The 27,607-nt window shown below is 42.8% G+C and overlaps 1 protein-coding gene across 3 annotated transcripts in view; it reads right to left on the reverse strand.

Annotated features, from left to right (window-relative positions):
- The window catches only part of znf385c (zinc finger protein 385C), a 124,318-nt gene that overhangs the window by 18,664 nt on the left and 78,047 nt on the right, over window positions 1–27,607 (reverse strand). For all 3 annotated transcript variants that reach the window (XM_067570356.1, XM_067570355.1, XM_067570357.1), the window contains 2 exons: window positions 6,946–7,088; window positions 21–131 (listed from right to left, as the gene is read on the reverse strand). In XM_067570356.1, the coding sequence (XP_067426457.1) occupies window positions 21–131; window positions 6,946–7,088 (254 nt within the window). The remainder of the gene's footprint in view (window positions 1–20; window positions 132–6,945; window positions 7,089–27,607) is intronic.

Consider the following 27,607-nt stretch of genomic DNA (forward strand, 5'->3'; position numbering starts at 1 on the left):
GCCACTAAAACATTTCTTACCGTTGAGTTAAAGCGCAGGTGGCAAATGTTGCAGGATATAATCTGTTTCTTCTTGAGGGGCTGCGGGACACCAAACGTGTGGTTGATCACTGCCTTCTGGACAGGGTCCATCTAAGAGACAGAAAGAAAATACCAGTACAAACAACATTAGTTCTATACAATTTTATTTTCCCAAATGAGAAATTTCTCTGCAGCAGAACAACCTCGCCTCAGAGGAGAGGTGAAGTTGCTCCCCCAGCTAGCAGAGATTCGATCTTCAGTGTGGCCATTCTTGTTACAAAGTACCCTCCGATTCATCAGTAGATAAAATAACATCACATCCAGATATTTCCAGCAGCAACAGAAGAATGTAACAGGGGATATCTTTTCAGCTGTCGGTGGCAAATATGTTTTGGTGTCAGTCTCTGGGAAGTAATCAATGAGGGCATTTTCAATATTTGGCGCCATTGCTGAGAAATCTATTGAAGAGAGAGAATTAAAAAGGTTTGTTGTAAACAAACCCGATTTCTTAAAGCTGCAATACACAACATTCAGCCACTAGATGTTGCACTATAGCACCAACATCTCAGACCAGAACAAACGCGTGTATCATTTACTCAATTAAGTTGGAAAAAAAAGGAAAAAGAAAGCCGACAGCTCACGAAACTCAGATCAAAGTGTCAAACTAGGCAGTGCTGATCAAATATGGATCAAGATGCTAATACTGCATTGCCTATTTCTTGCCTCAAATGTTTTCAGAAACATATTTTAGTCTACTGTTTAGCTGTAATTTGAGAAAGTTTGCCAGTGTGGTGACCAAAACAAAGAACAGAGAAGCTCGGATAACAACACACACAGAGGGATGACATTACTCCACTACATCCTTACATAGCAAATAGTTGTTTGTTGACATCTAGTGAGGCTGAATGTAATTTATTGGATCTTTAAGATACTCTGTATGATGTGTGAACTGGCCAGCGTGTCAATCACAGTCACCTTTGACCCTCCAGTGATCTGTTTGAATTTCTAGATTCATTAATGCATGAAGCCATTCAATGTGATATTTAAACGCATCATAACTAGTGGAAGGCAACATGTTCATATGCTTTCTATGAGAGTTGTTGAATGTGACTGAGGGAAAATGGGAGTACGGCACACAGGCAAATTCAGAAATCATCAAATAACTCCCGGAGTGCGCTGAATATCACATATAATATGACAAAGTTAATATCAAAAAATAACCCATATCTGTTCTGCTCCTCATATGTCAATCATGGTATATCAACATAAAACATTATAGTAAAAAATAAGAACAAAGAAATAGAGACATCTGTGATTACTGAGCAGGTTTTGGCATAAATCTGAAACAAATAGAAAACTAGACTCTGAGCTTTGTAGCTCTTTCGTCTACATGCATGGAGCAACATGACCAGTGGCTGTATTTTGGTTTTGGTTTTGGTTTTTCAGCTAATTATTGTACTTGTGCTGCCGGTTCACCTCTATTACAATACTCAAAAGTAATTTGACTACAAGTAAATAAACAGGCTTGTGAGAAAGAGGTAATGGTGTGCTAGAATAAAAAAATGCAGGTGTTTTTGTTTCTGCTCCATGCACGAGTGCCTGAAGTTTGTTTTTCCTTCCAAATATATAGGTATATTGTACATTTTTAAACAGAAGACAGCTGCTGAAGGATAAAATGTGTCTGTCTTAAGGCCTTCAGAAAACTGTGAGTGAGAGTGGATGAATCAAGGTGGTTTGATCTGCCGCAAAACGCTTCCATTGTGTGGCTATAACTGAAAAGATAACCTGCACTAAATAGAGGGCAGACAGCCTCAAAATACAGTCACAGAGCAAAAGAGCAAAATGTTTTTTCCTTTGGTGCTTTATTGTGGTTTATAGCACTACAGTGCTCAGGTGAACAAAAAGTGAGATTAAAATCAAAGGAGAATCAGACTTTCATCAGTCTTTACAGAGTCATGGTTTTGGGTCACTTTATAACTGAATAACTGAAAGGGTGACTGCTACAACAGCAATGACGTTTAAATGACTATGGAGAGAAAAAATGCTTGACTCTATAGATATCCACCCATAAAACAGTGCTTGAAATACTGACTTTTGTTTTGTTTTTAATGACAATGTCAATCTACTAAAGCCATGCTCCAACCACACAGGTGTTTTCACTTATTTGCCTGATTAGCTGACGTCTCAGGACAGCGGAGGTGTGTCCAAAATGTGCTTGAATGACATCAGTCTCTAGTTTCGCCTGTTAAAGCAGGGAAATATTCCTAATGATACGTTGAGATTGGTTTGCTTTACTCCAAACAGGACTAATCAGCAGGTTAACTGAAAACACCTGTGCGGGTGTGCACATGTCTTGAACTTTTTTTGACTCGTCATTACGTAAGATAAATGCATGCAACAGTTTTTCATATTGTGCCCAGTTCTCACTCACTTTTGAAGTAATATTTTCTAGGAGTAATGATCTTAGGTAGTTATGATATTTATTTTTTGAATTTGTTCAATTATTTTTCTTTTTTCTCAACCTTTATTTAACTAGAAAGTCTCTTGAGATACCTGGGGTGCTTTTCATTAAGCTAATGCTGCCTCGCATCCTCTCTCCTCTGTCCTCCGGCTATGACACAGAAATCATTCCCTCTCCGCCATCATCGAGGATCTTCCATCCCCTTAAATGCACCGCAGAGGAGCGAGGAGAGAGAGGGCTCCCGGTGGAGCTCAGAGTACTGTGCATATAGCATGATTGTCCCAATTTTTATGTGTGGCATTCTTAAACATGATTTAGTTTTACTCATATTTTACCCTGACAGTGCCCTCTCTATAGTCCAGTATACTGTATGGAATACACTATGCAATAAAGCATTAAAGAAAAAACATTTTGATCTCGGATGTGTGACTTTTTTGAGGATTTTTGTGGCCAATCTCATGTGTTGGTAACTTTCATTGTTTGAATCTTTTTTTAGCATAATGTATGTCACATTCACTAGAAATGAATTGCAGGTTTAAGTAATCATCAAGGCAGCCTCTGCTCTTAATGGGCCACTGGATGGAGCATCCTCCACCTACTAAACACTACAAAAAACAATTTTTAACAAGACGGGCCCTGCGTGGAGAAGTGGAGCATGAAACTCAACACCCATGATGGCAATACTTATGATAATAGAGTAAATATGGCTCCTTACAATGCTTCTTGCTGACAAAGGTTATTTGTAGAGATTTGATTTACATCCACCCAGAACCCAGGAATAAAGAAGCATTCAGAGATCTGCTGGGTGCCAATTATATTCAGAGGCTATCATTGCAAACAATTTAGGCAAGTATGCGGCGCGACACGTCCGTCATGGCTGCAACGGAGTGTGTCCATTATAATGAACTGAAGCTGCTACACTGACCACGGAAGCCATGTGCACCCTTGTGTTGTTGTTGTTTTGTTTTTTTTACATTGCACATTTAAATAAATCAATAAAATCAATGCGCTCCACGATCCTGTAGTTAAAATGATCTAGTTAATTAACTCAGTACGAGTTAATATAGCCTACGCTTCCAAATCCTGCGTAAACAACTTGGCGAAACTCAATATGCATGCAGTGACGGATATGGAGTTGATGTAGCGGGTAGAAAACCCTGCTCAGCCCCGCCTACGTGACGCGTCGCATCCGTGCCTGGTGTATTTCAGCTGTAAGCCTCCACGTCACTCTCCACACAAACAGTTTGGTCATATAACAACACTATCATCTTGTTACAAGCCTAACTACAGCTTGTATTTTAATGCAGGTAGACTTTATTGTCATGTCAGAAATGGGGAGTCATTGCAGCCCACAGTGAAGTGTTTCTGAAAAGTTTTTTGGACGGACTAATAGGCCACACCTTTAACTGTCTGTGAAAAGACTGCAGAGAATCCAAGAACAGCAGAGTGAAAGCCAAGGCTTCATTAGAAGGTCTGCATTCCATGATAACAGCTGATTCAGTATGGTATCACATATAACAATCACAAGGATCTCTCCAAAGGCTGGCACAAGGCCTGGCTCAGTTCATAACCCTGCTTACATGAGAGAGGGGTCACAGAACAGCCGGGGAGATCGCTGTTCTCATACCAAGTTAGATCACCACGTTCACTGGAACCAGCGACAGTGCTGAAAGTCCCAGTTGCCCAGAGATCAAGGGGTGTTGGTGTATTGATGATAGTGAGGATGACACACTGCCTTGCTTTCTTTCTGATACATACGCCTGAACAACATCGGCTCCTTACATACCACACAAAAAACTGCGCCATGTCCAGGCAGCTGTTTCCTCTGCAAGAGTGGAGTCTGTTTACTATAGATTCCTCAAGGCCAGGTGTGAGAGGGAATATAAACACGTCTGACACTGAAACCTCCATTCTGAAGGTACATCTCTCCCTTGGGGCTATCTTCGCCTTTGTTGTTTTATTTTGGTCTCTTCTACATGACTCAAAGCTACCTCTGGGAGCAACTGACTTTTCCCTTCACAAGCCGAAGCCTGACCATGGAAACCGAGCTCTCCCACTCCTGCCGCCCTCTGTCCACCTTAGCAGGGCAGGCTGCACACAGCTATTTGTTTTAGGAGCTGAAGAATGTGCCCATTGTCTGTCCGCAGCCAACCTGAACCGACTGCTATAAATGCGTCTTTTGTCCAAACCCACCGTCCTCCCCCACCATCCTAGTGCAGACAGAACTTATCCTGCGACGGGCAGCTGAGTCCGTGATGGGGTTTCAAGTAGACACAGAGAGAGAGAGAGAGAGAGAGATGGAGAAGGAGACACATCAGGAGATGAGGAGAGGGTGGGAGGTGGGGGGGATGTAAGAAGGGGCACCAGGGGAACTGGAGGATATTTAGTTTTGGAGACAGGTGCATTCATCTTCCCCCTTGCACACGTCCAGGACAACGTGTGCCTTATCAGGGCTGAGAGAACCTGGGGCTCCCTGTTGAATGGACTTTGTGATTAATGCCACAGCTGCGCTGTCAGACTGTGTGTTATAGAGGCTAATCATCTCCTCCCGGGGCTGAAGCGACACTGATTTGATGTTATTTCCGTGGTTATCATAATTTCTGCATTCTGGTTGCGGTAGATTCCACGTTTTACTGCAATTTGCATTCTACTTAACAATGGCCGACTGTATATCATTGCAACTACATGAATGTTATTTCCTCTGTATGAGCATTTATTATTAATCCGCTGCAGTTTTCTTTGACAATAACTGTTACTAATATTACTACCTTTACTTTTTTTCTAAATAAGGAAATATAATGTGTTTAATTCAAATATATATTTGCTGTGAGTTACCACTTTTTTTTTTTTTAATCAGACAACATGAAGGCTTTAACAGAGCTCTGAGGTACAGACGCTGGTTTGAGAATAGAAACAGCAATTGAAACATAAGCAAAACATAGACAAAACACTGACCCGAAACCTGCCCACTGCCTCCACCACTAATATAAATACATGAGAGTGTTAGAGGAATTAGCTTCTGGGCATGCTCAGTCCTCCATAGGGCAGTATAGGCGACACAATGACCCAGGGCAGGGGGCGGCTTAGCAAATGAATAAACAGCACTTTTCACATTGCAGGTTGGAGACCCCCTACGTACACACACATGCACATCATACAGTGCACGTTTATGTCTCATCCACCCCCTCACACATGTCCTCTACTGTAAAAACCAGCCAGCCAGATGTCTGTTTGGCCCTACCTCTCTCTCTCTCTCTCTCTCTCTCTCTCTCTCTCTCATCCTACCTTTTTTTACTCGGTTTGAAAAGGTGTAAAATGTATGCTGGAGTGAAAGCTCTGGCTTATGTTTCATTTACAGACCGCAGAACTGGAGACAGTTTCATGGTGTGCGAAGTGAACACACACACACACACACACACACACACACACACACACAGTATAACTAGGATCAAAGAAATCAGAGGTGTCTACATTCATACACACACACACACACAGACGCACACACATACACACACAAAATGACAATGGGTATAGCTCTGGTAAGTAAAGGATCAAAGATTCAAGCCTTTAATCCCAAGCACAGAGGCAAGGTAAGCATCAGAGCTAAGGCGCTTGAAAACTGTACAGTTTGTTGCTGACGTCCGAAACAAAGTTATAAGAGGATCGTGTGTAGAAATGCTGATACTGAGGTGACAACAGCAATGCTCAGAGGTAAAACACTGCTTGAATAAAGATTAGCACCCCAAGCGTAAGGTAAAGCCTATGCACAGGTGGAGACATTGCTATGAGTTAATGGTACGAGTACTGGAGGCTGAGGTCTGGAAGAGCAGATAGCAGCGAAACCAGCATGAGGTGGAACACGGACAGAAAGTTTATGAAGTATATGGATCACAACATTGACCGTAACCCCATAAAGAAAACACAGTTGCTTCGCTAGAATATAGACTTGTGTTAATATAATATGTCTGTTTGGGGTTGACAGTGTTCCTGATCGACACAGTGCTCAGCGATTGAGTGATGTTTTGCCAGGTGCTTCAATTTTTCACTTTCACTCCCCCTGCTTAACGATGCCTAACGCCTTGCATTTTCAAGGAGTGTGCGAGATGAAAAAAGTATTACAAAACATTTTGTTCTCAAACTCAAAAAAGCATGTTACCAAACAGTATAATTCCAATATTTTTTTTTTGTGTGGTGGAATGAGTCACCTGTTTACAAAATATTTCTGCTGGGTTTCGGCTCTAATTAGATACCATCTTGGACTTATTCTTGTCATTTACAGACATCTTAGTCTCTGGCGGAGACCTTTAAAGTTGTTGAAATTCCTTGTTGATAAAAGTAATAGATTAATTGGTTCCAACAAGTAGATCTCTGTTTATCTAATTTGTTATTTTCAACGAAATCTAATAAACAACAGGCTTTCATTATAGCAGCTACAGAACGGTGAACTTCTGCCATTGGACTCACCGTGTTAAAGTTAGGGAAGAGGCTGAGGGGGGAGGATCCATTGAGTCTGAAGGGCAGGAGGTGTTTGAGGTCGAGTTGAGGCTGCAGTGGCCGACCTGGAACAGGGAGGGAAGCCAGAAGGGGGCTGCCCTGGGCTGACGTACCTGGACAGCACAAAGAGATAGATGTTAGAAGTAAGGAAGCAACGGGAAACGTTAACAATTCTGTCCCGGTGTGACTGTCGGAGCGGAGCCGCACTGATGGCTTCCAAGAGGTCAGGTGCAGCACTCGGAGGAAGCCTGACTTTGATTTATTTGAAACCAGAGGCACCATCACACCTCCAGCTGACATCCAACACACTCTGTATGACTCGGATGTGTGTGTGTGTGTGCGTGTGTGTGTATACGCTTGCGGTTGCAAGTGTGGGCATGTGCTTGTATCTGGGACAACAGTGTGCGTTTCTGTTTTTATGCAGACAAAAGGAAGTGTGCATGTTTTAGGGGGGATGGGCAATTTTACTGGAGACTGAATACCCCCATCACCCCAATTGCCCAGTCTGATCCCCAAGGACATACACCACCCCCTCATGTATATACACACTCACAAACACATCATTTAATTACTGATTTATTGGCGGAGGAAAGGTGCTGCGCGAGAGGAAGATGGGTGATATCACATTTCAAATGGACCAGGGATGAAGAGATTTCTAATTTTCCGCCTGGCTGCGTTTCAGTGGACCGGTGCACTCAGCGGTGTGCAGGCACTTATCCCAGCACCAGGATCAATCATCGGTGTCAGTTGTGGGTCACCATGGCCACCCTAAAGTATGCCTATCATGTGAGCCCTTGTGCAACACACACATACTGTGAGGCGGTAGGACTGGTGTGTGATAACGCACACCACAGGAAGAAAAACAATCACTGACCTTACAATAATACCACTGACATTCTTAGAAATAGAAAAGATTGGTCAAGAAAGAGCTGCTTCTCAAGGTGGGGGAGGGAGATTGTGCAAGATTGCAGAGACAGATGGTAGAGTTGCAGAAGGCGAAAGGTGGCTGAAACAGGAGACTGAAACACTAGTGTCACAGTAAAAAATCAGTAATATATTCATAGCTGGGGGTGCATAGTGTGTAGAAATAAAATTGCTTCATCACTATGATAAAAACATGGTGATAAATCTCAGTTCAATACTGTGTGTTTGAGATGTTTAATATCAAATAATTAATTGTCTTGTGCATGAAATTCAAAATTTCAAATATAACTGGAAAAGAAACACCTGCATTAGCTGAATCCTCGTCCACCTAAACCTGATGACATACAACCCACTCACCAGACAGAAAGTTAATATTTGCTAATATTTGCTAATCCTGCAAAACCTAGATGACATTCAGTGACCGTGTTTTTGACATTTAATACCAAGGTTTTTACATTAATCATTCAAACAATACTACAGCATATTTAAGGTGGTTAAAAGTTAGGAATCTAAAACACTTAGTTAAGGAAAGATTGTGGTTATGCTCAATAAAAGCCAGCAAGAACTGTATGTCTGCGATGGGATGCAAACTCCAAGTCTCCAGCATGAAAACAGAACACGCTACACAACCATCCACCATCTCACCTTTATGTTTTTCCTCGCTTCAAACAAGGCAAAACCTTGCTTCGGGACGCTCTGCCTCCTGAATTGGCTCTGAACATAATTCCAAAAAAGACTGCACAGGCTGGACAAATATGGAACTATTCCACTTACAGCTTACCCAGAGCCGCTGCTCAAACATGGCAAAGCCATCACCTTCAACAAAATAACAGAAACTGTCAAAATAATGCGCAGCAGTTCTTCTGTGAAATTTTGTGGTGTGTTTTTTTCTTTTTTTTGCTGTTGCATCTTAGTCGTATTTTTGTCACTTAGCATTGGTGTCAAGGCTCTGGTATGATAGTGATACTGCTGTATGGCCTCTGAAGTACAGAGCAGAGTGATAGATGGGGAATCTGTCAGTAGTCTGGCCCATGGCTTTCTCTGGCTTGGCAGGATTGGCAGCCATGACGTGGGGTGTGTGTGGTTGCTGGGTAGAGGGGGGGCTGAGAGACTGAAGCTCTGAGCATATGCTCCTCAGTGCTGCGCTCAAGCCTGCCTTTGCCATGTGTGGGCTCTCCACTGCTGTCTGTCTGACACCCAGAGAGATGCAGCACAAGACGGACGCAGCCCTCAGACACGTGGGCAGCAGCCGGCGGGAGATCGCTCACACACGCAACACGCACACACACACACACACATTCACACACAGAAAACGAGGAGAAGCTGAGTCTTCTCTTGGCAGGGCTATCAGAGAAAAAGCTGGGCTTGCAGGGAGGACAGTTATCAGCTGATAGTGCTTCCTCACCTCTCTGTGACTCCCTAGGCAGCTTATTAAATCAGGGGCTGGCTGTTTGCCTCTTTGGATGATAACGCTGCCACGGAGGCACAGCTCGAAACCAGGCATGTATGACAGCGCGCAAAGGAGTGTGTGTGCTCGGCTCGCATGTACTAGACGAGAATCACACACGCACACACTTGCATACAAACAGAACTGCCTACGTACCTCTGAAAACAAATAGCTCCCGTGGCGAAGGGGACGTCAATATAAACACACAGTCACACAATATGCGCACACGGACACACAAAATCAAACAAGGTATAATTTTGCACTTGGCACATATTGTGTGTGATTCTAGTAGCGTACTCCTGATTACACTTTAAAGCAAAACAGCATATGTTTTCCAGTGTTGCAGCACATTTCTGATATTTTTGTGTGTGTGTGTAAGGAGGATGGTTGGCTTATTTCAGCCTGCAGCCCCTGATAACCTCCTTCTATCACACTGCGTCATTTTCCACTCATTTAATACCGTGTGTGTGTGTGTCTGCACATATGCATGTGTTTGCATGTGAATGTGGTTATGTGCACATATGCTCTTTCTGTCCAGAGTCATGTCTGCGTCAAGGCTCAAGATTTATTTACGCCTCACTTGTGGTCCGGGGGTCCAGACAACCAGCATTTGAGGCAAGGCCTGAAACTAAATGTCCAGCCTCTTTCTCTCTCTCTCTCTCTCCCAGATGACTTTGCTAACAGATCTGACTGTCTCCGCCAGTCTTTCCCCAGGCAGACCTCCTCCTCCTCCTCCTCCTCTTCCTCCGACCATCACAACAACGAATTCCTCCCTCTCATGACTCACTGGGCTTGGTTACACAACAGCCACCGTCACATCACATCTACTCGGATGAGTGTATGTGTGTACTTGTGTGGTGCATCCAAGCCGTAGAATTCAAACATCGATTTTTCAATTATTTTCCACTTGCTCATCTGAAAAAATAATGGATCCCAACATACATACACAAGCAAACCTACTGCGCCTTCCCTCCTCATTCCTCTTCCACTATCACGGTATTAGCTGCTCAACCCTGTAGTCCTTCTTCTGTAATTCTCTTGTCATCACTCCAGTGCTCCCTTAGGTTTCTGACAAACTGCCTTTTCTCACATCTAAATACCCCCACCCCGCCTCCACGCTCTGCATATCCTTGTAAACTGCTGCTGAGTGGCAAAGGAAGGAGAAAAGGAGAGGGTCGAGGAGGAGAGAAAAGTGCCTTGCTATTTGTGGCCCTGTGTAATTATGTGGGATAGATGCTGGCACAGCAGGGTCTCGGAGTTGGGTGAGTGGATCTCAACCCTCTTTTACTTCTGCCTGTTGTTGTCTTGCCACTCAAAGGCAGTCAAGGCTTTCTCCCTAGGTGAACTTAAAATGGGTGCCATTACATGTAAGCTGTACAATAGATGATTGACAGACGAACAGCCACTTATTGAACTGTCAGTGGTTTTTGCTCCTAACTTTTTAACAGGAAAAACACATTTAGGAGTTTCAAGAGGTGTAAATTCATTATCTGAATTCTCTCATAGTTTGGTGATTCATCCTAATCATGATAAATGATATTCATACGTGATAAACTGAGCCAGCAAGATGTATGCTGGCTCTGTGAGGTTTGTTGTTCTCAATGCAGGTTAGAGCTTGGCTAAACTTTCTTCACTGTGATTTTGCAGCCCTCAGAGACTTGAAAACCCAAGGACACTGCAGTGGTGCTAGTGATGCACCCTCGTGGACCCCCAAGGTTTGACTATGGTGCTCACATGAAAAGAGACAAAAAGCTGCTTGGTGAGGTAAAAAATAATGTACAAGACTTCTCCTGCTGCTAAGTCCTTCAACAACCACAGCAGAGAGGAGAAGCTCAAAGAAAGAATTACTTTTATTATGCAGTTTCCTATAGAGCCTAGCAGAAAAGAAAACATGATGAAATTCCTTGTGTAAGAACACTTTAAAAGAATCCACCAGAGATGTAGTTGGCTTTTGTCTCCGGTTTTGTGTTTTTTACTTTGTAGACTGATTGTGGAAGCACTGGGTTAAGAATTACTGGGTTGATTTCTGCAAAATTTAAGAGTATTATGCACCGCATTTCTGCTGCTGAGCTGAGTAACAGTTGGACTGTCGGTTAGACCTTCGCCATCGGGCCTCTGATCTGATCATCCAGCTGTGATAATAAAAAATCTCCACATCTAAACTTGAATGGGGGAGTTTGCAAGGGAAATGGTCGACTTGTAAAATTATGAACATTGAGTGCAGGCACAATATGAACATAATTACTCTGCACCATGCGGATGATTCTTTCGAAAAATGCTAAGTGCACGTAATAACCTCTTGTTTTTGATGATGTTTAGCACAGTTCTTGTACGCAGTCAGTGATCTTAGCCGTCACGTACCAAATGTGCACACAGTCGAGTCACGACACGCACACTCAGAGTCATGCTAACATGATGTTGCTCATTGTGCATCTGCCACACTGTTGCCACACTGTTTCACCATCCCCCCAGCCGCCCCCGCAAACTCCCCAACAGTCGCTGCCCCGCCTCAGACCATGGGCTGATGGGACTCGATCTGACAGCACAGGAAGAGTCAGCAACTACTACTCTCCACATAAGTATAAAACTGGAGCTTTTTAGTTAGAATAACCCAACCGACAGAGTCTTTTTTTGACCAAGGTATGAAATAACCCACATGCATGCTATGCATACAAATGGCTGCCTCCCACATGGTACGCCTGGAAATTGTAAATTGGCCTCATGGTGTATTAGAGGCTCATGGCCATTCGAGGGCATGAAATGACATTGCACTGCCTCTGGATGTCCGAATGTACTACACTGAGAGACAATGACGAGCGGGAGAAAGAGAGAGAGAAAAGTGACTGTTAATAGCCAATTAGCTTCCGCTTGATCAGGAGGTGGTGTGAGGGCCACCGTGGGAACCATTATAGCATGGATGGAGAACATTAACCACAATCAGTTTTAATTAAAGACTGACACTTTTTATTCTTCTCCATCCCCAGCCATTCCTCCCTCACTTCCAGTCTCCAGTCCCCCTTCAAGTACGATGATAATCTGCACACCCGAGTTCAAGACAGCATGTGACTGGATTGATTAGATGAAACAGTACGGAGATGATGAAGGAACTTCAGTTAGCCCTAAATTAAGCCACTTTGATTGGTTCGGTTGCATGAAACCGGCAAGGATTATATGTTTATCCACAGCTGCAGATAGGATTTTACTCTAAATATGAAAGTGGCCAAAGAAATATATGATTCTAGCTGCTTTTGCATTCAAATTGACCTTTTTGGAGACTTATGTCTGCAAGCCACTTTTCTGTTTCAGAAGAGAAATTTAAACTATCCTCAATTGCATGCAATTTTAAAAAAATTCTACAAAGAACCCCCTCATTTTATCCCCCCTCCTTTCTGTGTGTCATTTCCTCACCTTACCTTACAGCCTTTTAAAGTTGTTTATGTGAATTACATTTTCTCTCTTTTTTTTTCTGGGTCACTCGTCATGCTGGCTGCACTGCAACTGTATATTGTGTACTGGAGTGTGTGAGTTGATGACTGTGTGAGCTGCACATGACAGTTTGTATTCCAGTGTGTGTGCAGCAGGCAGATACAGTTTATGCGGTAAATATGCACAAGCAATATTTGAGCACAACAGAACTTCAACTTTACCCTGTTTGATGTCAGAACATTCACGCGTCTGCTTGTCTACTGAGCTCACAGTAGGCTGGAGATATTTCCAGCAGAAATACTGGAGTTTAGCTCTAATAAGGTTGTGAAGATTTCTCTTATGAGGATTATATTTAATCTCAGCACTGTTACCTCCTTTCTGCCACCCTATTTTAAGATAATCCGCTCTTTAAAAAAAATCTCTTATGTGTAGTTCTGTCCTCTTTTCTCCTTAAAAAAAATCTCTCATGTGTAGTTCTGTCCTCTTTTCTCCTTCTTTTCCCTGGATTGCAGGAGGTGGCAGACTGCTCCATGTGGCCTGATTATATGCAAGGCTAAGCACAGTTTGACCCACGACTGAAAATAGAGCACCCCCAGGAAGGGAGATGACTTCATAACTTTTCTTTCACATGCAATTTTAAAGAAATTATACAAAGCCAGACACTGAATTTGTTGAGTTCACCTCTCTGTCAATCCTAAAACCTCACATGCACTCAGTGATGCTTCAGCTCTCTTGCAAGCAGGCGTACGGTTATATAATCGGGGTTTGTTTAGTGCTTTATTAATTACAGGACACAAAATGAAAAGAAGTATGAGGTGTGATAAGTGTGAAGGGATTTATAAGGAGATTTAGACCTCAGGCAGCTCCATCACAGAGTAGATAAGGGTACATACAAGCTAATTTACAGTCAATAAATAAAATATGACCTGACATTGAAATTTAAATATGATCAATATACAGCCTCTGGCTTCAGCCAAGACGTTGCCTCATCAAAGATATCAGCCTTTGCCTGTGTTTATTGGCATTGACAAACAACAAGGTTAGGGCTCAAATTTAATTATGAGCGGTACAATGAGGGAAGTCAGGTTGATACGTTCCCATAAATGACTTTAGTTTAATTATCTGTAATTTTCATCATAATGTTAATAGCTGGAAGAAGATAACAATCTGAGCATACACTGTTGACATTTTAAGATTCTTTTAAACGAATATCAACGTAATATTTGATGAGCGCTGGCTTATACGGTATCAGGTGTGTTTAACATTTGAACGAGTAATTCCTAAATTTAACATATTACTTCATACTAGACAGTAGATTTCAGCAGTATGTGTGGGGCTACAGCATGGGAGTGAGTCGTGGCAGTCCTGCAGTGGTAACAGGACATTGTGGAGATGCTTCTTCTCCCGGGGAGTGTCTATAATGAGTTCTGTCAGGCAAGCAGCAAGCAGCGCGTTGCTACCGAACCCAACCTGAGCAGAGGCAAGGCCCATCTGTCAAGCAGAGACGATAAGCCTGGAGCCATACAGAAACAAATTGCTCAGCTTCCCCACTGTGAAGCCCTACTAGGCAGTCGGCTACAGGCGAGCAACAAAGATGCTACTGATTCCTGATGTTAGGAAAAAGGCAGCAGTGAAAGGAAATATCAAACACATTAATCTATGCAGATGGTGCCGATGGCCAGCCATTGCTCTGCGGCAGCTGTACACAGAACTTCAGCATGACGATAAACAGCAAAAAAAAGCAAAGAAATCAGAAAAGAAATGTTATTGTTGGGGTTTTTTTTCTGTCTATTTCAAGCCTTAGGGTGAGGAGCTTTAATAAGTCTCCCACACTTTTCCTAATCTCCTCCTTTCGCTTTAAAAAGATAACGACAGCTGTTGGACCTTCCCCTTGAGGTAAAACAAAATGAACTCCTATAACACAATGCTGCTGAAAAGGTGAAAAATGATCTAAGGTAAAATACGATGAACGGTTTAAACATCTGTCTGAGAGAATTAATGTCGGCATCACCTCCATCTTCATTATCATAAGTAGCATTACCATCCTGCAGATACGCTGTCTGTCTTAGCAGCACATCGGAAAACAAATAAGACGAAATAAACATATTCAAAGTTATGCCATGCCCACACATATGCAAAAAAAACCTAGGTCTAGGAATTCTGGAGGATTGACAGGAACTCAGATGAGGTTCATTTCCTCAGCAAATTGAGTCATTTGTGGAAGTGGCATTAAGTGCAACATCGTTTTTTACATGAATAAATATCAGGCTGGTCAACCAAGCGTCACACAGCCATCATGCCAACTGTGACAACTCATTATAAATTGATTAGATATGGTGGGCGAGCCGGGCCAGTTGGATCTTCGAGGGAGAAGATGTGGTGTACAGGAGAGAAAAAATAAGCACAAGACAGAGATTACTTTCTAATTTTAACTCCTCAGCTGATGAGATGAGAGGAGCAAGAGATGAAAACACTCGCTCAGACACTGCGAGGCAGACATAAAGGTGGTTATGAGGCTGTGACGAATGTGAAATGAAAATGAAGTTGTAGCTGTTTTGAATGCAGCGGAACTATCCGCTCCTGCATTTCTCATCAGAAATGAACACTGTGTCACAACACACACAGAGGACAAAAGCTTTTTTTTTTTTTTTTTTGCAATTAATGATTCATTTACAGAGTTGCAAATGTTCTCTGAGATTCTTCGGTATTGCAGGCCAGAATGTTCCCTTTATTTATACAAACGGCACTAGCAAAACGCTTGCAAAGAGAATTGTACTGTACATTATGTGTGTATTATTACATTCATTGTTATGCAAAAGAGCTCCTGCTAAGCAAGTTGTGTTTGCAGCGAGCCAGTAAATTGCCTTCCAGAGCAGATTTCCTTTCTTGCTACCAAATGGCCTGCTGATCATCTACCTGAATTTGTTTTTCACCAAACGTCTCTTCCCCTCATTCATTTCCTCTTTCCAGGTTCTTTGTTTTAGACTATTCTTATAACACACCTAATTTGAATTCCGCTGTTAGGCATATGTCTACGGCCAATTAAAACTCTTAATGGAAATGTGTACTAGTTATAAAAAGACAACGTTTTCATGTTCTTTTAAGTCCTAGCTGTAGGCCCAAATCACTTTTTTTTTCCCCCAACCTTTTAATATATGCACATAGCAGGGAAGTGGGAGACAGCTTTTATATTATTTGAGGAACAGAAATGCACTTACATGAAAATTATAGCATAGGAACAACTGTGGTAATAAAAGTCCTCCAGCTGCGAGGGTTAGCACAGTGGTAATGCATAAATTAGCTCACTTTCTATAATGTAGATAACACTAGAAGAAAAAACATAACAAATACAATAGCGATGCAAATATAACTCAATTCTAAGATAGTTTTAATTAGCCACAAATGCTTATAAAATCCTGAGTAATATCTTGGTGGACTGAAAGCAAATCTGACAATTTCTTGAAAGGATTTAACCCTAAATGTCCATGCTCAGGTTAAAAGGTTGGCTGAAGGACATGCTGATGTTAAAAACCAATTACCCCTTGGCTGCTTTATAAAATGCCCTCACTCTCAATCAGCAGCGGCCTCGGGAAATGAACGAGCTAATTTTGCCCAACCTGGACTGTAATTGTTTCAAATCAGCCTCATGCCTCAGCGTCACCGCCACAATAATTGCTCATGAACGGGAAGATTAATCTACAGAAGCACATCTGTGGGACTTAATTTACGGGTCGCGGTGCCGTGCCTTGTGGATCCATTAAACTCACTTGGTTTTCAATCCTGTACAGCATATGCAGCTAAATAAAGTTGAAATAATGGCGGACAAATGCCAGGAAACAGGCAAACACAATGCACAAACCGCTCAATATTTGTACACACTCGCACGCACACAGTTTTCAACACTTTGTGTCAATACATGCATAGATAGCGTGTAATGAAGACAGATGCAGAGAGACCTCTGTTCATGAACAGCGGGTGATGTGTGTGCGAGTTGATTTTATTTGAATGTATCAACCCGCAGTGCAGACATGATACACATCAGGTAGTGCAGCTGTGAAAAACTGTCATCCCTCTAAACGCCTTCCCTCTCTCCCTCCCTGATTGGTCTCTTATCATTTCCAAATCTAAACACCTGTTAATGGAGGAGAAGAGTCAGGCGCAGACACAGTCAACCAATTCTTACGAAGGAGGGAAAGTGTCATCGTTTGCCAAACATTAGCCTCCAGTCAACAGCGGGTAAGAAATCAGCGTTTGGATTGTGGGCCACTTTCAGGCTGAGAGAGGAGCTCTCTGAAGAGAAACAGCTGCAAGCCGCAAATTGAAAAGCCTTTGTGAGAAGCCGGTCTGTCCTTTGTTGTCTCCTTCCTCCTCTCCTCAAAGTGCTGGCATGCAGATGTCTCCTCTCATTCCTCATGTGTAATTACAAAGATGCAAGAGCGACATAAAGGGATGATTCTTCATATGAGGCATTGTACTGCAGGCGGCACACACGAGCCAGGAAGCCGGCGTGTTTTTAAATAGGAAAACTTCACCACAGCAAAGGATTTAACACGTCGTTCCTCTGCCGCAGCTGCCTACTTCCTCGTGCTTCAAAACCCTCTGCAACATAACACACCCGACAGGATAATGTGGTTGAAAAACAATCAATTTGACCACCCATGGTGGTGTTATATACTCTCCAATCCAGCTGTAGGGCCCTCCTGCTCTGCCTGGGTGCAGAGAAGAGACATGGACCTGAGCAGATAAGGATTCTTATCAGAGCCAGTGCAGGTGTTTGGTGGAGTGAGGCTATAACAGGATTCTTAAGTTACTATAGGACAGCAGGATTTCACCTGATGAGAAGAGAGTAAAAAAAAGTGTAGAGGGATGAATGTGTAGAGGTGGGGGTGGAAGTTGTGTATATGAAGGGTGACGGGTGGCCAGTAGCCAGGGTGTTATAATTGTGAATCCCCTCAGAGTGCCGCAGTACAGCACGTCTTAGATACCTGCTGGTGTGGCGATAAGGAGTGAAAAGCAATCACTCCAGCTACCCGGCAGCCCCAACTGGCATCTTTCTGACTCTCAACCTGCTACTTGGGTTATTCTCTCAAATATAACTGGTTCTCTGTTATAGGTCAACTCCCTCTGCGGGGCTGACACCTTGGGGAGGAGAGGATGGGAATTGAGAGGAGAGGAGGAAATACTAAAGGCCAATAGAGATGCTCTTTCATTCTTCACAGTTGGTCCCACTGTATGTCGGCACAGTCCTTCAAATCTAAAAATGCTAAACAGTGTGTGTATAGCAGAAGTTTCTCGTGCCACTACAGGTTGTCATTTCAAACAAACTTTGTCACCCACAGAGGTCAAGGACATGCAGTCTGGCTCCGAGTGGGTCCTCAGACTCTCCGCAGAGCGTTTCTAATTAGTGTGATTCCAGCTGAGGAATATAATGCGAATCCTTGGGATAAATCTTTGCTCGTCACGGAGAGATCATCAGCTGTTGCAGTCAACCAGCGCCGACTCTTGAATTATTCATTTCCTGTTTACAGCAGGGAACAGGTGCGTGACCTCTGTGATGAGTGCCCATGGGTGTCTGGGAGAAGTGGTGACAAGGGAAGAGGAGGGGTGGGGAGGGGATGGGGGTGGGGGTGAGGGGGGGGGGGGATGGCTCGAAGGGACAGTGCAGGAGACAAGAGGAGGGGGAGAGATGATTCAGAGGAAGTTGCCAATTTGTCAGACTCAGGTGCTGATTTTGCTTTTCATGCTTTTAGTTGGAATTCTGTGGCTTGAAATACAACATTTAAAAGACTTTTAGTTGAAGCTACATAGAAGGTGACAGAGTTTTGGACAGAAAGTGAGGATGAACTTGCCAATTTTGGGGGTGTAGCAGGAAAAAATATAGCAAGACATTTGAAATTACTGTTCCCCAAAATGTTAGAGCGTAACTCTGGGTGGTATGGGGGTTGAGGAGGTCTGCCAAGCTTGAGCTGCGCATCAGCTGAGTGGCATTTACTGTAACCTTTCCCCTGGCTTTTAATAACCAGTGCAGAAACACCAGAAACACGGATCACTGCGATTCATTTTGGGAGCATGGGGAATTGCAAACAGATCCCCCACTGCTTGTGGCAACACAGAGCCCATAAACACCCAGAGTGGTCTGGTGAAGTCTAACGACGGTGACTGGCTCCAGAGAGTGTCAGTGTCATTAAAAAAAGCACAAATGAGATGTAATAGCAGAGAGGTACAGTAGCAAAGAAAAGAAGAGGGGCACAACTGAAAGCAAACAAGGTAGGATAGATAAATAGAGAGAGCAGGCTGGAAATAAGCGGATGTTGTCAAAAAAACACAGGCAACCCGCCGCGTTTGTTTAGTTTAACACCAATGAAATACCAAACCGAATCACGGGAATTCAATCTGATTCACTCAGCCTGAACAATAGTCTCTGACACCTGATAGCTCAAGAATAAGCCTCCCATTTATGCACCCATATTGATGTGGACATCTGCATGAACACACACGCACACACAAGAATGCATGCAAAAGCAAACAGGCGTGCGCGCTCTCTCTCTCTCTCTCTGCAGAATGATGCATGGGTTTCACCTTCAGGCAACAAGGGGAAGAGACAGACATTTCTCCCCTCCGGCCAACTCCTGCTTCAGACAAAATAACAAACGGCTGAATGATATAGTGAGCTGTCCCCTCTGGTTGCAAAGTGGGAATGGAACCACATCACTGAGACAGCAGCTACAAATGGCCCATCTCTATAACCGCCCTCTTTTTCTCTCTCGCTGTCTCAGCTGTGCATCCACAGAGACCTTGGCAGATCTGAAAGACAGATTAATCTCGATTGAAAGTTGCTGAAGTGTCCTCAAGCGTCAAAGCATTACTACTTATCGAGAGGGCGCGGTGGAGACGACCCAATGAAAAGATAGAAAATAAGCTCCGGGGTCATTTGGGATGGACGGACACCCACAAAGCAGCCGATACTGTAAAAAGTGTGCAAACACACACACTGGATTAAGCCCTCATCATGTGAAATCTTGATTTAAAAGACTTCTTCCCTCACTGTCTGTAGCGAGCCTTGGACTGCTGCTGTCAGAACGGCATAAATCTGATGTTTCCTCTGTTCATATTAGCATCACATCATCACAGTTTCAGCTGCTGAAAGAGTCTCTTCCTCTCACACGGACTTAAATCATCTGGAACATGATTTTAATGTGTTACTGTAGCTGTACTGTTACCGGCTCAGTGTGCAACACTGCATAAACTCTTCATTTGTCGGAGGTCAAAAGGCAGCTGATTGATTTTTCACTCACCAGAGGTTCGTGTAATTAGAGACTGTAGTATCTACTTCTGCTATGTAATATTCTGTATAGCAAAAATCCACGTTTTAAGGAAACGAAAACTTTAACCCAACTCATTTTAAATGCTTTTTCATGGCTTTTAGGATTTAGGATGTTCTACTACATTTCATTTACCAGTTTAGACTTGATATGATGAGAACGACATTAAGGAACATAGCTCCATATTAGCATTATTTCATCCTCCAAGTAAACAGACATGGAAGGGTAAAGGTAGCCTAATACCACCCTGACATCATATTTAAAGAACTGAAAGAATAGAAGATTTTTTTATTTTTTACTGCAGCTCATAAGAATTTAAGAGTTGACCTTGCAATCAAAATCATCTGTTAATTTTTAAATCTGCCAAAACCCTCCTTCACTGGGATTTTTAAGAAGTCTTCATCATAATTAATTCACTGCCATGTTTCCCACTAGAGGTAACACCATTTGCTCTGAGGGAGAAACCCATTTTTTCCCCCTGCTAACATCCATATACATAAAAATAATATTCATTACTTTCTAACAGGTTTTGAGGGATGTGTCTTCAGTTGTGAAATCTATACCCTTGCCTATTGTCTCTCATGGGTGAGACTGAAAAACTTTGATTGTAAATCTAATGTGTTTGCAGTGCTTAATTAGCCGCTTGTCTTAGCTTCTTTACACTTTTATTTTTTTGTCTAGGTTCCTTGTTAATTTCTGGATAATTGTAAAATCACATGTGTTACATGTGTGTTTATTATGAATAAGTTAAAATTCAATTACTGCTGCGAGTTTTTAGATCTTGTTAGTCACAGTTTAGCACAGAAGTGAAAATACACCTTTGATTCAAGCCTGTTTTCTGGCTGTAATTTGTGTAAATATCACTTTAAGTGTTTTTGTAAATTTCAAACAGAAGTTAATGTATCATGAAAAATGAGTCATATCATCAGGTGAAAATGAAGAATCCCTCTGGTCCACTGGTATCACTCTTTGTCTTATACAATTGATGCAGATAACATAACACTTTATTGACCCTTGGCTAACATACTGTCACCCCATCTGACCGTGTGGGCCTCAGCTGACTCACTTTAGTCTGTCTGTTGCTGTCTGCTGAGACAAAGAGGATTTAACATTAATCTGGCTTTAACAACAGCAGGAGAGCTTCCCCTCCACAACACTCCAGAGAATAGGACTAATCAAGACATCATGAACATCAAACAGGGAACAATTACCTCTAATGAAATCAATTTTGTTGATTGACTGGAGAAAAAGGGAGCAAGAACTGACAGTTATTTGATTGGACTTGATTACACTTGGAGTGTTTTGTAAAGGAACATGCAAAAAAAAAAAAAATCATTTAAACTGACTGTTTTAAAGAAAAATAACCCTGCCATGAACTAATTTTAGTCCTTCTTTTAATGCAAATGAGCTCACAATGTCACCTGTGTTTCAAGATTGCCAGATTAATTTCTAGAAAACTCCTCAAACAACATGAATCAGTCAGATTCTCCACTGAAAACATGAACACGTTGGCATAAGACATGAATTCCGCAACTTAATTAGCTGCAAATGTAGCTCACACCCTTAATGGCACACGCCTACAAAACCAGCACAGATGAAATGGGGTCTGAGCGCCAAAAAGGCACAAAAGTGTCTGATGAGGTGACAAAAAGGGGTTTGATTGTAATAGAGAACAAACGTTGGATTTGATTGCAGTAATGAGCAAATGGTTTTAACAGGTGGAAGTGTAGCTGGGGAAGTGTACAATTCGCAATCCCTTCTCATTAGTAAGCAAATGAATTCAATCACCTCTCTTTGGTAAGCGGCTTGATAAATCCCTGCAATGGGGTGTCTGGATTCAACCAAAGCAAGCAGCTTTAATAGATGCAGAGCTGCTAATGCATCATTCTCATTGACTCTGCGCTTGCCATTCCACTAAGATCAGCCTGAGCACAATTGTTGGCTTCAAGCAAACAAATCCAAGTCAATGAGGTTGAGGCTCTCCGCAGGGAGTAGTGAGGAGTATTTTCCTTGCGTTGGCTCCAATAGCTTTACAAATTTTATTCATATGTCCCTCGAGAGAACCAGCTGCAGTGTGCTTGTGCTGGAGGGGAGGGCAGGAGCTCACAACGGGCAAGGCAATATTGGGAAATGCAGATCCAAGAAGACAAGCTTCCACTGAGGCTAAAAAAGAGCTGGGGCAGCTCCTCTGGCCCCAGACTACTACTACAGGAAGAGAGATTTACACCCAGATCAGAGAAAAGCAGTGTAGCACCATTACCCGCAGCACTGATCTACTCTATGCTTCCCTAACACAGTGTCCAAGACACAGCAGGATGTGACCACTGGGACTAAAATCAGAGAGAGACAGAAGCAAGAAGACAGTAAAGACAGATGGAGGACAATTAGTAGAAAATACAGATGTAGACCTGGCCAAAAGTAGGTTCAGCAAAGACGTCTGCAGTGAATTTCTTCAATGACACTGTAAAATTTGCGGCATCAAAGGCCAATCTTTACATTTGTTGTGTTAGACGGGGGGGAGAAGTGCAGCTTTTGGCAACGGCTTAGACTGAGTCAAACACAGACAAAACTAATCTCTCCATGCCTGGTGACAAATCCACTCTGCAGCCCTAATCAATTCATTAGACAGCCTCTTCCTGAAAACATACATGCACACACGTGAGTGAGGCACTGTGATGATTAGCTTGTTCCACTTAATCACTTCCTATTAGAGGCACCTGCAAGGTTGCAGAAGTCTTGTGTGATTATGTGTAATCAAAGAAATGTCACATTTGAATGATAACCGGCACGAGAAGGCGGATCTAAACATGATGCACGCTGCATATTTACACCATAGAATCATCAGCTATTCTCATACATAAAAAAAAAAACAAAAAAAAAACATTCACACAAGACTCACAAATATAATCTCTTACACATAATTTTGCATATGCGGTGCAGCAGGCGTATAAATACACACAAACACCCACACTGGGCTGGGGGGGGGGGGGTGGGTGCTATGTGCTGAGGATAAAAGACATCCCTTATCAGCTTCCTCATAGAGAAGCTGGGAATGAAGGCATTTACTCAAATGAAAGAGGCAGCTTTTGGAGATAAGCAGAGAGAGACGGAGCTCAACTAAGCTTTTAGATTGGACTGGGCCTGCAGAGGGAACAGAGGAGGACGGGAAAAAACAGAGAGGGAGACGATGGACAGATGATAGATGGGTGGATTGTTGATGAAGTGATGGGAGGATGGTGCAGGCTCTTATTTGGTGCCGTGTTGTGCTTTAAGGCAGATGCATGCATACAGAGGAGCAGTGCGTGGCTTTTTTGTCTGTGATGGAAGTGCTTAAGTAAAGTGTATTTAGAGGATGTGGGTGTCAAAGCTATTGTGTTGACCCCAGTATTTCGTCTGCGCTGGTGTGCACGTGTGCCTCTGTACCTTCTGTCTATCCCTGTGCTCGTAGCTGGCCCTGTCTGCACAGAGAGCTGGCACATCTTCTCCGCTGCGCTGTGAGCCGCGCTAGAATAACCCACTTCAAAGAGACCCATTGTCACACACTAATGTGGCGAACGGCAGCTAGCGCCACAGAAATCAGCACACACTGAGACTGGATATTCCCTCCGAGTCTCTGAGATGGGGGAGGAAGGGCGGCGTGGGAGGGGATGAAGGGGCGAGAGAGAGAAAGAGAGAGAGAGAGAGAGAGAGAGAGAGAGAGAGAGAGAGAAAGAAGAGAGAGAGACAGAGAAAGTGGTTTGTTCACAAACACACTGCTGTGCCAACATTAATCATGTAGACTCTCATAAAATCATTAGAGCTGATCATTCCCAGTCAGGCTCTCTCTACAACGGCTCAGCACTGACGAAAAGAAGTGAGAATGCCAATTCCTGTTAGAGATGCAAGCCAACACACACACACACACACACACACACACAGAGAGAAACACAACACACACAGACACCTTTGTAGTGCAAAATATCGACATGGGGAAGTGAGACAGCTAAACTAAACAGCAGGCTTTAGATGACTAGAGATGTATTTATGTACAGTTCTTGTACATACTCTACATGTTTTTTATATAATTATGTTTGTGTAACACCCACTGTATTTGTGTACTCGAAATTGCCTTTTTATCAGCTCATTTGTGTATATTCATATACGTTTGTGTGCTCTCCATACAGTCCAATTACACAACAAATCCATACTTACTGTTGATTGCATTTAACTGTGTCTGTGTGGGTGTGTGAATAAAAATGCTTACTGGAATTTATGTATTTGTGTTTGTGGTTTTTTCATTTGATTTATGTATATCATAAATTGCCAAAGTGCAGTCCTCTGTGCACCGAGCTCTGACAATTTGTATGTGTTCCTGCATGTGTAGGTGTGTGTTTGCGTACAGAAATTGCTTACTATATATATTGGTGATTGTATCTTGTGTGTGTGTGTGTGTGTGCACATAGAAAATGCAAATCATATGTTTTGGTGATTGCACTCTGTCAATTGATTTATGTATATTCGTTGTTTAGGCAGAGCAATTCAGAGCTTTACTTTTTGTGTGTGTCTATAAAAACACATTTATGAATAGCGATTGCTTTTTTCCAATTATTATTAAAAAGCCAATTCTTCATTTTTTGAACGTACTGTAAATATGAAGTCTATTTGTGTTTCTCAACTGACCTTTTTTTTCTGTTCACAAAAAAATTGTGATGTAAACAAACCTTCAACAGCATCAGAAAACATTAATAACTCAGATTTAGTTGCTGTCTAGTGTTATTCTGCCTACTAAAAGCAATGTATTTCGTGTTTGCACAGTCTTTTCTCTGCATCCAGTGTTTTTAACATAATTTGTGCTTTTGTTCACGTGCATCAAGGACAACGATTGAACATTAATTCCCAGCCACTGTAATTAATCCAGCTGTTTAACACTCATGAGATGGCATGCAGTACAAGTGGAGATCAGCAGCCCAGCAGCTAACAAAGAGCTGGAGCAAAGACAGCCATTAGAGCTAGATCACTGTGTCTTCTTTTTTTACGCTTACCACCGTTTACACACTAGCTGCACTCCATTATATGCATTGGACCCTGGAGTATTGCAGATCGGTGGTCAGGGCACCAGGTTTTGATGGCTGGAGTTGACTGTAAAATCGATGGCCTTTGTTACCTTCTGAGCCGCTGATCCTGGTGCTTGGAGAGCTGGGGCAGTTATACACACAGTCTGGTTTGATGACTTGGAAATACACTTGAGATAGAGAGAGAACTGAGAGCCACAGAGGAGAATAAGAGAGATACTCCATCCTCTTTTCAGGTTATATTCACTTCATGTTTCAATCATCTCTCTCTCAGTTTCTTGTTATTTCTCTCTTTCTCTGCTCTCTCTTTTCTTTTTGTTTCTTCTCATCCTTTTTCGTCTATCGCTCTTGAGGGCCTTTAACTCTTCTCGTGCTCGTTTATGTCAAGGTCAGAGCATCAAGTGGACGACTAGTCACCCACTTCAGTTGAAAGCTGCCTTTCCTGCTGGAGACTGATGAATTCAGAGGTGCAGAAAAACACACAAACACACATGCAGCACTGAGAGGTGATGTGTTGCTGTTTCCCTTCAAGGCCTTTGTCTTTAGCCTTAGCACCCAGGGAATGAGAGGCTAAGTGGTGAGGTTTTGGTGCCAAGTGCAGCGTGGGACCATTTCTCATGTTGTCAGAGCTCCCGCTGGGCCACACATATGCCTACAGCTCTCAACATCCAGACGCCATCACTTCAGCAGGCGGGCCAATCAAACCCATGCTGTCACTTCAATGAAATGACTTGAACTGTCACTCACACACAGGCATTTTCCCCACAGGGGGGCCCCGAGGCCAGAAAGAGGCACATACGAACCATGCATATAAACGCTGTATGTGCAAAGGCAGACATGTAGTTTCTATCACAATACAAATCGCACACTTACATATTAATAGACTGAGCTACAAAGAGCATACAAAAATCTCATGAATATCTATTTGGAAGATGGGGGTCGGGGCAAACTAGCGTGGAATAGGTAACGTTTCAGTAACTACATTGACTTGTGACCTCTGCTCCTGGCCTGACCTTTGACCTGTCTGAAAAGCACCTGCAGGTCCATGTAGACAGGTCTAATCATTAAGGTTGCTGCCACAGTCCACCCACACACACACACACCACCCTGCTCTCCAACCCCCTCCAAATATGATTCATGCACAAGCATAAAAAGCCAATCTACACAGTCAGACACATTTGTCGCCAAATATAGCTTTTATTTTTAAGTATGAAGTGTATATTCCTGTGTCACTGATGGTGGAGTGTGGTTAAGAGACACAGCAGGAGAACATTTTTGAAAATCTTGGAATACAGAGAGAAATCAATCAAAGACTCAAAATTCCTGTTTTCTACAATAGCCTCAAAAGACCAGAGTACAATGCCATACGGCGTGTTGTATTACGTGTAGAAGGTGTGACTCACGCTCGAATACCAGCATTTGATCACAAAACGACTCCTGAAAAGCACTGAACATCAGAGGTTGATGACATACAACGCTGTGAGAGCTTCCCTGAATAGAATCCTCTGCTAAACTCACATCACCTCCTGGACTGATCTCTGCAGGCAAAGATAAAACAAGATCAAGAATAGGGACTACAGCAATGCTGAAAAAAAAAAAAAAGGATAGAGAGAAAGAGTTCTGGAGTGATAACACATCCCATTGTTCTTGTACCTGGAAGCACTGGCTGACTGGCACATTAAAGTGAAAAAACAGCCACACACATACAGTACATTGTCTACTGTGGAATACAACGTTACTGCAGCGGGACAACAAATGCAGCAGGGTGAGAAATAATGAATATGAAATAATATATCATACAGTTTGTGATCGTACTAGACGTTCCTTTTCATTCTCACAGGAGTCTTTACTGGAATGACACAGACTAATAGGAGCTGAGGTAATGAAAAATAAAAAAGTCAGTTTGACTACAGATTTGTCATTTGAGGTGAGGTGTTTGTTGAGCTAATAGAGCAGTCTCTTCCGTGTGTGTGTGTGTGTGTGTGTGTGTGTAAGAGAGAGAGAGAGAGAGAGAGAGAGACAGACAGAGTAGGTAGAAGTGGGTTGAGCAGGAGCTGGAGAGCTGCCACCTTCATCCCTCTGGCCCGCAAGGGATGAACGAAAAGACAGGAGGCTCAGGAGATCCATCCATCATAATGTCTCAATGCCTCACACTTTGCTTTAGCATGCATGTACACACACACACACACACATGCCCACACACACACACTCGTCTGTTCCCTTCTCACAAGGAGACGGAGCCGGTCCAGACAGAAACACACACAGCTGCTTTCACCAAAAAGACATGAACGTTTAGCAAAAACACACGTTTGAGGAGGGGCTGGTTTGTCTAAGAGATGTGGAGTTGGTGGGAAGTGGACCAAAGCCCTCAGTAGAAACAGTGCTGCCTTTTCATTAGCCTCCTCCTGATTTACACCCCCTCCACCTGCATGACCACTTCAAACAGACGTGCTATTGCTCCC

Source organism: Thunnus thynnus, chromosome 17, assembly GCF_963924715.1.
Source record: "Thunnus thynnus chromosome 17, fThuThy2.1, whole genome shotgun sequence".
Classification (NCBI taxonomy): domain Eukaryota; kingdom Metazoa; phylum Chordata; class Actinopteri; order Scombriformes; family Scombridae; genus Thunnus; species Thunnus thynnus.